Genomic DNA, 11,885 nt, shown 5'->3' with positions numbered 1-11,885 from the left:
CGGTGACACGCCCCGTCTAGAAAGTACTGTTAATATTTAGTGAGCTTACTTGAGTCGAAGTACACTCCTTTCAGTTCTAATATTATCATTTCATATACAATTGTGTAATAGCTTCAGAAAATCTCCGTGCACTCAGTGGCTACATGAAGTAGACACTTCAATATCCATAAAGTGTTATCAAAGTTGTGTTGTTTTACATGTATGGCGACATACTTTGGATGTACTACACATAATTTAGTAAGTATTTTTAATTAAGACAAGACACATTGTCTAAAATATCTTTCAGGCAAAATGTTTTACGAAACAAAAGCTAATGTGAGCTTGGCACCGTCGATTAACACATAATGCAGTGGATAAACACTTGACAAGACAATGACATTTGATAACCCGGACATGTTCGTGTAAATGATAATATTTCAATACAGATACAAGAGCTGTCGTAGTAAGTGACGAATGCCCCCGAAGTGCCATTCAGTTCAATTGTTTATGCAGTAACTACTATGCCTACATTCAAGAAGAGCTTGCATAAACTTTAAGCATATGTCATCCCCTGATAGTTCACGGATACTATTTTGTTGTGCATATATCAATACGGGCAATCACTGGACCATAACATGTTTTTATGCGTTGAAAATCCCCCAACGCGTCTTCCGTTGTAGTTCCAATTGACACAACAGTGAGTATGATTTCATGACTTTCATTTTTGGATGATTATACGAGTAAATCTAAAAAATACGGGGAATGCAGTTCAGCAAAGAAGTGACTATGTCTTGTGTTAAATGTTAAAGTTCTTAATACAATCTGGCTGTCTAGAACTTCCATCACTTGCTACACATAACATTATAGCATCATCACAACGTATTCCATACATAAAACTATTACACACTGCTTACTTTCTAGTCTGTACAGGGTTACCTACATTAACATGGTCTATTAAGTGTTAATAATAATAATAATAATAATAATAATAATAATAATAATAATAATAATAATTAAAAGAACATTGCATTTTATAAAAACTTATCTTTTTTAATCTTGATTTGCATTGCACGAAAAAGACAAAAAATAAATACTTTTGTGTTCTAAACAGAGCTGTACGTAAACATAATACAGAAAAAAAATGTATCATAAGCGAACGCCAACAGCCTTCAGTACACTGGGGAAAAGTGTACTTAATTAAATAAGCATACTTTGAATTGCATTTTAGTTATAGTCAAACGCCAACGCGGGCGATGACGCAATCCATCAACTTTCTTGTGAAAGAAAGAGCAGACGAACTAAAAAGTGTTCTTTTGTGCATCATTCAAGAAATTAACAACGCTTGTTATTATCCATCAGAAAGAAGCACGTGATGTGATTTTTTGCCTCTCACAAGTATTTCCGAGCATGGACTGCTCCGCACCGTTGTGTCTAACCTCAGCTGCTGGTACAACTTCCAGTGGGTCGAAAATCACGCCACCAGGGATGATTCTTAAGTTCCTTTGAGCGCTGCTGTGGTCTTATGATTTATGAATTGTTCTTTACTCTGTTCATCTAACGTCAGTTTTGATTGACCGCTATGTTTTCTGGCACTACCCCAAATCCTTCAATTGCCATTTACTGCCGTTAACTGAACATCGGTCATTATCATTATTGGGGTGGACATAGGAAGTCAACTTTATGTTTCAGGACCACATAAATCTCCTTTCATCTATCTTATTGGCGGAAGAAGGCTTAAGAATATAAAAATAATGACCACCATAAGGTGTTGGCTACACAGCTTTTCATAAAAAAACATTGGATATCATATTATTCCAGCATTATTTGTTTAATTGCCGAGAATCCCTATTCGAAAGGTGAGAGCATAGGTAGCATGTAACGTGTAAGTCCGTACGTCCGTAAGGAATCTTTTTTCTCGGGGCATATGTTAAACGAACAATTTTAAAAGCCATTATCTATTTTCGTCGTCAATACGTTTGAAGTTGATTAACTTTATTGGTTTATTGGCATTAAATAAACTTTGGCAGCAACAAAATGTGGCCACAGTGAAATTATTAAATTTCTTGTCCTTCCGGATGATTAAATTTGTTAAAATGATTTCTGGAAGAAACAACACATAAGCCGGTGCTATGAATGTTTGACAATGATGTAAGTATCATCTGTCAATGAAGGTGTTCAGATTGTTGGTGTCATACTTTGGTTGATTTAAGTGCTCCCAGGGATCACATTTCCAGCATGTATTAGCTTATCTCAGTCAGAATAACATTTTGTTCGTAGTCATTACAGAGTCATGGTAAACTGGTTTGTTACTAAGCTTATCTATGTGAATGTCATTGTATTATAAGTCCCGTTGAGGAAAAAGTATCATGTGCATCATATATTGTTAAGTTGCGTAAGCCCTTATATATAAAAATGTTGTTTTTTTTCGCTTACTTTAGTCAACACAGAATGGACATATCAACCTGTCGTAAGTATAAATCCTGTTGATGTTTGTCCATCTAAAACATATGTCACATGTAAGTACCGTATCGGGTGTATTAAATGTGCGTTAAAAATAGTGTAAGTGTAAACCAGCAGTGGGCAGACACAGTAAAAACCAAGATCATGCATACAAGTTCTTATTTATTCGAATAACTGATAGCACAGTCATTACCCGACGATTGCCGGGATGTTTTCTGTCTCCCAGATGAGAAAGCCAGCGAAGGTACTGTAGTTGTCGCCATGTATTGCTTCGTCTGGGTCTTCGTTTCTGATCGTGACATCATCGCCTTTGTTGAGCTGGAGAACTATTGTCTGCGATATTGTTTCGTATTGACCTGACGAAGTGTGCAGATACAGGTGACTGACAAAGTCATTGTTCTTGACAAATCGGAAGTGTGCCGTTTAACCTGGGTAGCTTAGTAAGGTGGTGGAAAACACGTAGATACCGGAGACAGGCGCGACGAACGATCCTAGATGTACGTTGTAAGCACCGCCTACGTTCGTAACGACTCGGTTGAAGGCGATTGGCTGAAGTGCTCCAGCATGCGTGATGTGATTCGTTAATGTGGCTAGGAAAGCTACGGGGCTTCCCACGTACTCTCGGCGCATCCTGTTGTAAGCTATGAAACAAAAAACACTTGTTTAAACGTTTTATACAGTAACACGCATGTTTTGTACGATATTTCAATTCAGTGCAAGTTTACCCAGTAAATGGCATATATCTTTCTTTTTAGGGCGCGATTATAAACAAATGCCAAGTACAATTTTTAGGCTTAATTTTGGAAGCCTTTGCCTTTTTACAGACGACACAATACATAATTTCATAAAAGGAGCAACACGAAATGTATATTTTGATTTAAAATAATCTGTATACTGTATTAAGCTCAGTATTTATATAAAAAAACATACTGCCATTACGCCAAATATACAAATGTACTAATACCGTTGTCATACGTTGCCTTGCGGACAGAAGCTGACGTGCCGGATGGTCCTGAAGATTGCGCGTGCTCCTGTCCAGAAGTCTCGTCTGAGTTATTTTGATTCTTGTCGCTTTTACTGCGAACTATTTCCTCGAGATGTTGAATCCGAGAGTTTTGTTCACTTATTGTTGCATCTTGGTCGGCGAGAAGCAATGTTAGACGTTCCACGTCATCTTTAAGGGAGTTAATCTGGGTGTCTCTGTCGTCCAGACGTTCGAGAACGTGGCCCATAGCGCTTTGTAGAGCAGAAATGTCATCTTTTAACGAAGTAACGTCCTCAGCAAATACTTGTGCACACAATATGCCTACTATTAAACAAAAAACCAGTCCTTTTGACTTCATATTTCATTCACGAGTGTGTAATTTATCAAGGATGATCAGGCAATACGTGGACTAGTTTTCTTATCGTAATATACTGACGTCACAGATGTCAGGCTCTAATTAAAAAAGTTCGTTAACTTACATGCACTAGCATGGATATCAAAATGTAATTCAAGAATACAGCAACAATTTATATGCCGAAAGCATACATGTATGCACCGAACACATGTGCAAATTAATTTTAAAATCCCTCCTTGCATGACAAAGCTAAAGCCTACACACGGATACTCTTTTGTTGTGCATATTTCAAAGCGGGGAATAAAGTTCCACATAGTATTGACTTTGTCTTGTATTAAATGTAAACGTTCTGAAATATAACTAGTAACTTGTGTAACTTGATACACAATCATTATAGCAGTACATACTTCTGGAGATCTAATTCTCAGTCATGTTGAATTCTTATTTTATTCGTTTGTTTCATTTATCAAATGCGATTTGAAGTTACGTTCTTGTCTGTATATGATTTCAAATTTTAACATGGAGTTACAACTAATTAGCGTCAAAAATAGTATTTAATGGAACATAATTGTATTTTATATAAACTGAACTTTATGTTATTGTTGAACTTTACATTGCATGAGAAATTTAGGCACAAAATGACAAATTTCATGTTCTAAAACAAGCTGTTCTAAAACAAAACACATAACGAGATAATCTTAAAGCGAACGCCACCAACCGTCTGTTTGACACTGGAAATAAGTGTACTTAATTCAATAAGCATTTTAGTTATGGCCAACGCGTGCGATGACGCAATCCATCAACTTTGTTGTGAAGAAAAGAGCAGACGAACTTAAAAGTGTTCTTTTGCCCATCATTCAAGAAATTTTCAACGCTTGTAATTATCCCCCAGAGAGAAGTAAGTCATTATTTGCCTCTCACAGGTATTTCCGCACGTGTGCTGCTATGCACCGTTGTTTCTTACCCAAGTGGCTGTTACAACTTCTGGTCGGTCGCAAATCACATCTCCACTATGGATGATTCTGAAGCTCCTTTAAGCGCTGCTGTTGTCTTATGATATATGAATAGTTAATATGCTCTGTTCGTCCAACGTCAACTTTGATTGACCCCTATGTTTCCTGGCATTCCAGTAGTTGATTACTCCCAAGCCCTTAAATTCCCATTTACTGCGGTTGAAAAACGGTCATTATCATTATGGGGATGGACATAGAACACCAACTTTTTGTGTCAGGAACACAGAAATCTCCTTCCATCTATATTAATGGTGGGAGATGCTTCAAGAAAATAAAAATAAATAATAATTACCACACTAGTGTTCATTGCAATAGGTGTTGGCTACGCAGCTTTTAATATGTATATGAACAACTACAAAAACAAGTCCAGTAGTCGCAAGATTAAACATAAACCCCGTTAAATGGCACCGGGTTAACGCCAATGACAAAGAATACAAAAACAAACAATCACTAACCAGAAACATGGAGCAACAACACAAAACTCCACAAACAACACATACATAACATTTAATATCATTTTTTCGGGTATCATATTATTCGAGTATTTGTTTTATTGTCAAGATATCTCTAAGGAAAATCTTTTCTTGAGCATAAGTCAATCGAACAAAAGCCATTATCTTTTTCCATCGTCAATGACTTTAAAGTTGTTTATCTTTTTTTGGTTTATTTTGCGTTAAATGGTGTGTGGCAGCGGCACAATGTCGCCACATTGTAATTTTTTGTCCTTCCGGACGATTTTATGTGTCTTAATGATTCTTGGAAGAAACATCCCTTAAACCGGTGTTAGCTATGTATGGCAGTGATGTCTTTATCATCTGTCAATTTACATGTTCAAGATTGTTGTTTTCATAGTTCGATTGATTTAAGTGATACTAGAGAATCTCACTTCCAGTGTGAATGAGCTTTTCGCTGTCAGTATAACATTTGTTCGTAGTCATGACTTTAAACAGAGTCATCGTAAACTGGTTTGTTACTAAGCTTATCTATGTAGATTCCATTGTATTGTAAGTCCCGTTGAGGAAAGTGTAGCTTGTGTTAGTAGTCTGCGCCGTAAGATGTTTCAAAATGGATTTTAAAGAATCGGTAATTTTAATCAACCCAGCGTGGACAAATCTACCTGATCGTAGAAAATAAATTATTGTGTTGTTTCTTTCCTCGATAACTTGTGATACATGTTCGTTGAAGGTTGTACATAAACTGCTTTAAAGGTGTTAACCAGCAGAGGGAAGACAACGTAAAACGAAGATCGTGTAAACAAGCTTTTATTTTTCCAGATAACTGATAACACGGCCATAATCCAACGATGGCTAGGCAGATTTTAAATTACGACATGAGAAAGTCAGCGAAGATATAAAAGTTGCTGTCATGTATTTCTTCGCCAGGATCTGCGTTTCTGATCTGCGAAGTGTGCAGAAACATGCGACTGGCGAAATCATTGTTCTTGGCAAATTGGAAGTGTTTCGTATAACCTGGGTAGCTTAGTAACGTTGTGGAAAACACGTATATAACCGTTACAGGTGCAACGAAGGATCCCAGATGTACGTTGTGAGCTCCGCCTGCGTTCGTTACGACTCGGTCGAAGACGATTTGCTGAATCTTTATTTTTTATGAAAATGTGTATGTACAATTTAACCCGATCGATCCAAAACCGATCGTATATTAGTAGTTATAATGTAATTGTAGAAGTACATGTTTTGTATGTTTATAACAACGGAACATTAAATGAAAATGAAAATGCACATGCAGTTATGGAAAAGCATCAAAACGGACGGCTGGTTATGCAATAGAAACGGAAACGCTTGCTTGTTACGCATCATGCGGTCATGGAAAATCGGCCTTTTCCGCTCAACTCCTATGTACTGGTAGAGGTACAACAGTCACTACCAAACTAATATGATGCTATTAATTAGCTGATTTCATATTGGCCCAGCTATGTGTCCGAGATTAGCTGTATTGGCATGATCCCGAAGGTGTATTGGTTGTATTAAACTCGAAATGATAATTAATGTGGTATAGCTCCGAAAATAAAAGACTGAGGTTTATGCAATAGGATACATGGGCGCGAAATATACGTCATTCTTGTAAAGAAAACCCTCGATAGTCCACAATTATCTCCCATTCCTCCAAGGGGAAGATAGCAATAACATCACAGACTCTCGTGTCAAAGACGCAACATACTAGGCTGTAGACTTATCGTGTGATGATAACGTTATGACGTTATCCGCATGTTGTTAAACAGTTCTTATACCACATGTGAAAAAAAAACCTTTACCCAGTGTGTTAATATTATAAGTATAAATGTCAGTAATACTCTCAACTATATTTAGTACGCATGTAAAGAATTTACACATCTAATAACGAGAGTTTGTCCAATAGAAAACCTAAAACTATAAGATCTTATGTATTTGAAGTCGCAATGGTGAACAAGTAACATTAAAAAGGAGCACTTATCTAAGTGTTAATTCTCAAGTTAATAAAAAAGTTTAGAACTTTCACTTTGCAGAAATTATTAACTGAATGAATGTTTTTTATTGGAATTTATCGATGTTTGGAAAAATGCCCGGTTTTATATACCGCTTATAATTTCCACGTGGATATATTACAATTATTTTGAATAGCGGACACAACTTACAATGTTTCGATGAACGTCCGGGACTTGACCAACAGTGAACTTCCGATCGACGGCATGACGGGAACCAACTTGACCTACTTCCGATATCAAGGCAGCCTGACCACACCTTCCTGCTCTGAGGTGGTCACGTGGACAGTTATGCTGGACACAATTAAAATCAGTTCTACTCAGGTGAATAAATATGCTATAAGATTTAGCTCATCACTTCAATTTTATGTTTGTTTAGTCGTCAATATGGCTTAATCTACGTTCAATGTCAACCAAACCAAGAAAGCATGTTATGCCTTGATGACTATATATATCAGTCTACATGTAGTTTGAATACCAGCCAGAATCCACAGCACCCTTTTAAATAATGATTCTTGTATTGAATTAATTAACCTTGATGTCTGTTTTGCTATTGTCAATCAGTGAAGCTCAGTCAATCTACTGGCCGGTACTACATCTCTTGTAAAGGTTTAGTCTTCAAATTCGGATAAGTCCATATCTTATGAGTTCTCCATAGAGCGCGCACATTTGACAGTTGATTTCTCTGTCTTAAGCATTCGAAAACCGGAGTTTGAAAAAATAAAAACGGGCCTGCTATCCGTGATGGGTAGCTGTCCATTGATTGTGTCTACATCAGAGTTGTCTAATTTGTACGTATTTCGCATTGTTCGCTCCGTGACTTTAGGCAAATGTCGCCTATGATCACCAAATGTTCAATTTATTACTTAGATAACTGTCCTACTAAATCATTAATCGCTTTGCAGAGTTGTAAATAGTAGTTAGATAATGGCAGAGTTAAACATAAAATACTAACGGGTGCTTACCATAAAAACATAACAACATCAGGAACATTTTTGTTTTACTAGGTGATTTGTACTGCATAGCGATAGTATATGTCAGCTTCATCATCAAATAACGCGTGAATTGCTTTGGTTTTCTAGTTGGCGAACTTCCGAGAGGTTTCCCACATTAAGTCTGGGGCCATTGGCACGTATGACAAGATAGATAAGAACTACAGGCCCGTTCAGGCGCTAAACGGACGGACAGTGTACAAGAGCGCCAACATCAGCGCTTCCGGGCGCATCATGGCCGCCCTGCCGACGATAATCTTTATGTTACTAGTGTGTATGACATTTCTGTGATTGACCATGCACCTTAATACTCCGTAACAGCGTCTTATTGTTTGTCCAGTTCATGAGGCCAATGCAAATGGACTGAAGTACATTTATTGATAAAGCAAACCATTTACTTTTATCAACTTTTTATAGGGCAACTAAAAAGGCGCATTGTTACAAACTTATATGCGTGCATGTTGTATTATCTCTGTTAAACAATGACTTTTTATTTAACACACATCCCGTTTTGACAAGTATTCTTGTCTCATTGTAAAACAGTGATGGAATTTTGCTTTGTCTAAATTATGTATAATTTATATATGTAGTGACGTCACGTCAAGTTATTTGTTAGATAGACTGGCATTGTATATAAATTATCTGTAAGTCCTCGAGACTGTTGAATGATATTATATAGTTAAAACAATCATTTTGTATTAAACCGATTATCCGTCAATTGAAGGCGAATTTAAGCTTATTAAAGTGGTGTTAATTTTTAAATGAATTCCTTGTACGATAAATTTAGCGATGTTTATAAATACTGTACTTTGTCTCAATGGTGTGCTATGTCAATACTGTTATATGTAATTGTTGTACTATGTTCATTCGTTTTTACGACTGAGAATAAAGAAATACACATGTAATACCAAGAACACCTTACTCGTTTTTAATATGTACGTCCATCTTCAAGATGATGCAATGAAAACTCCACCGACCAAGTAAGCAGCCCAACCGATCTTGATATTGTTCCCTGTGGTCACAAGCCAAATAGACACGTTACACGAACAACGCTTGAAAACACACAAGTTTTACATACGTATTAGGTACAACTCCTGTGCAACAGTACATACCGTTCGTAATTCACCAGAGTATATTATTGCGTTCTCGTTAAGAGCGATTTTCGGTGACACGCCCCGTCTGGAAAGAACTGTTAATATCTAGTGAGCTTACTTGAGTCGAGGTACACTCCTTTCAGTTCTAATATTATCATTTCATATACAATTGTGTAATAGCTTCAGAAAATCTCCGTGCACTAAGTGGCTACATGAAGTAGACACTTCAATGTCCATAAAGTGTTATCAAAGTTGTGTTGTTTTACATGTATGGCGACATACTTTGGATGCACTACACATAATTCAGTAAGTATTTTTAATTAAGACAAGACACATTGTCTAAAATATCTTTCAGGCAAAATGTTTTACGAAACAGAAGCTATGTGAGCTTGGCACCGTCGATTAACACATAATGCAGTGGATAAACACTTGACAAGACAATGACATTTGATAACCCGGACATGTTCGTGTAAATGATAATATTTCAATATAGATACAAGAGCTGTCGTAGTAAGTGACGAATGCCCCCGAAGTGTCATTCAGTTCAATTGTTTATTCAGTAACTACTATGCCTACATTCAAGAAGAGCTGGCATAAACTTTAAGCATATGTCATCCCCTGATAGTTCACGGATACTATTTTGTTGTGCATATATCAATACGGGCAATCATTGGACTATAACATTTTGTTATGCGTTGAAAATCCCCCAACGCGTCTTCCGTTGTAGTTCCAATTGACACAACAGTGAGTATGATTTCATGATTTCATTTTTGGATGATAATACGAGTAAATCTAAAAAAGACGGGGAATGCAGTTCAGCAAAGAATTGACTATGTCTTGTGTTAAATGTTAAAGTTCTTAATACAATCTGGCTGTCTAAAACTTCCATCACTTGCTACACATAACATTATAGCATCATCACAACGTATTCCATACATAAAACTAGTACACACTGCTTACTTTCTAGTCTGTACAGGGTTACCTACATTAACATGGTCTATTAAGTGTTAATAATAATAATAATAATAATAATAATAATAATAATAATAATAATAATAATAATAATTAAAAGAACATTGCATTTTATATAAACTTATCTTTTTTTAATCTTGATTTGCATTGCACGAAAAAGACAAAAAATAAATACTTTTGTGTTCTAAACAGAGCTGTACGTAAACGTAATACAGAAAAAATGTATCATAAGCGAACGCCAACAGCCTTCAGTACACTGGGGAAAAGTGTACTTAATTAAATAAGCATACTTTGAATTGCATTTTAGTTATAGTCAAACGCCAACGCGGGCGATGACGCAATCCGTCAACTTTCTTGTGAAAGAAAGAGCAGACGAACTAAAAAGTGTTCTTTTGTGCATCATTCAAGAAATTAACAACGCTAGTAATTATCCCCCAGAGAGAAGTAAGTCATTATTTGCCTCTCACAGGTATTTCCGCACGTGTGCTGCTATGCACCGTTGTTTCTTACCCAAGTGGCTGTTACAACTTCTGGTCGGTCGCAAATCACATCTCCACCATGGATGATTCTGAAGCTCCTTTAAGCGCTGCTGTTGTCTTATGATATATGAATAGTTAATATGCTCTGTTCGTCCAACGTCAACTTTGATTGACCCCTATGTTTCCTGGCATTCCAGTAGTTGATTACTCCCAAGCCCTTAAATTCCCATTTACTGCGGTTGAAAAACGGTCATTATCATTGTGGGGATGGACATAGAACACCAACTTTTTGTGTCAGGAACACAGAAATCTCCTTCCATCTATATGAATGGTGGGAGAAGCTTCAAGAAAATAAAAAAAATAATAATTACCACACTAGTGTTCATTGCAATAGGTGTTGGCTACGCAGCTTTTAATATGTATATGAACAACTACAAAAACAAGTCCAGTAGTCGCAAGTTTAAACATAAACCACGTTAAATGGCACCGGGTTAACGCCAATGACAAAGAATACAAAAACAAACAATCACTAACCAGAAACATGGAGCAACAACACAAAACTCCACAAACAACACATACATAACATTTAATATCATTTTTTCGGGTATCATATTATTCGAGTATTTGTTTTATTGTCAAGATATCTCTAAGGAAAATCTTTTCTTGAGCATAAGTCAATCGAACAAAAGCCATTATCTTTTTCCATCGTCAATGACTTTAAAGTTGTTTATCTTTTTTGGTTTATTTTGCGTTAAATGGTGTGTGGCAGCGGCACAATGTCGCCACAATGTAATTTTTTGTCCTTCCGGACGATTTTATGTGTCTTAATGATTCTTGGAAGAAACATCCCTTAAACCGGTGTTAGCTATGTATGGCAGTGATGTCTTTATCATCTGTCAATTTACATGTTCAAGATTGTTGTTTTCATAGTTCGATTGATTTAAGTGATACTAGAGAATCTCACTTCCAGTGTGAATGAGCTTTTCGCTGTCAGTATAACATTTGTTCGTAGTCATGACTTTAAACAGAGTCATCGTAAACTGGTTTGTTACTAAGCTTATCTATGTAGATTCCATT

General features: G+C 36.4%; 2 protein-coding genes across 2 annotated transcripts; one reads left to right on the top strand and one right to left on the bottom strand.

The window, feature by feature from the left end:
• Positions 1-2,583: 2,583 nt before the first annotated feature.
• Positions 2,584-3,769, bottom strand: LOC128218800 (complement C1q tumor necrosis factor-related protein 3-like). The gene is made up of 2 exons (XM_052926496.1): positions 3,404-3,769; positions 2,584-3,080 (listed from the first exon to the last, which is right to left on the bottom strand). Exons 1-2 carry the CDS (start codon positions 3,669-3,671, stop codon positions 2,863-2,865), a joined length of 486 nt encoding a protein of 161 aa, XP_052782456.1. The 5' UTR covers positions 3,672-3,769; the 3' UTR covers positions 2,584-2,862.
• A 3,664-nt stretch (positions 3,770-7,433) lies between these two features.
• LOC128220069 (carbonic anhydrase 4-like) lies at positions 7,434-8,554 on the top strand. Its single transcript, XM_052928322.1, has 2 exons — positions 7,434-7,595; positions 8,354-8,554. Exons 1-2 carry the CDS (start codon positions 7,434-7,436, stop codon positions 8,552-8,554), a joined length of 363 nt encoding a protein of 120 aa, XP_052784282.1.
• The last annotated feature ends 3,331 nt before the right edge of the window (positions 8,555-11,885 follow it).

Source organism: Mya arenaria, chromosome 15 (assembly GCF_026914265.1).
Source record: "Mya arenaria isolate MELC-2E11 chromosome 15, ASM2691426v1".
NCBI classification, from domain to species: domain Eukaryota; kingdom Metazoa; phylum Mollusca; class Bivalvia; order Myida; family Myidae; genus Mya; species Mya arenaria.
Note: the sequence above shows the minus strand (reverse complement) of the source record. Positions and strands in the feature narration are given on the sequence as shown.

What these genes read in the sequence shown, in the direction of transcription:
- LOC128218800 (XM_052926496.1), bottom strand. Translation starts at nt 3,671, where the DNA reads ATGGGCCACGTTCTCGAACGTCTGGACGACAGAGACACCCAGATTAAC. An exon ending in CAAGGCAACGTATGACAACG is followed by an intron (nt 3,081 to 3,403) that starts GTATTAGTACAT and finishes TTTGTTTCATAG; the next exon opens with CTTACAACAGGATGCGCCGA.
- LOC128220069 (XM_052928322.1), top strand. Translation starts at nt 7,434, where the DNA reads ATGAACGTCCGGGACTTGACCAACAGTGAACTTCCGATCGACGGCATG. An exon ending in TTAAAATCAGTTCTACTCAG is followed by an intron (nt 7,596 to 8,353) that starts GTGAATAAATAT and finishes TTGGTTTTCTAG; the next exon opens with TTGGCGAACTTCCGAGAGGT.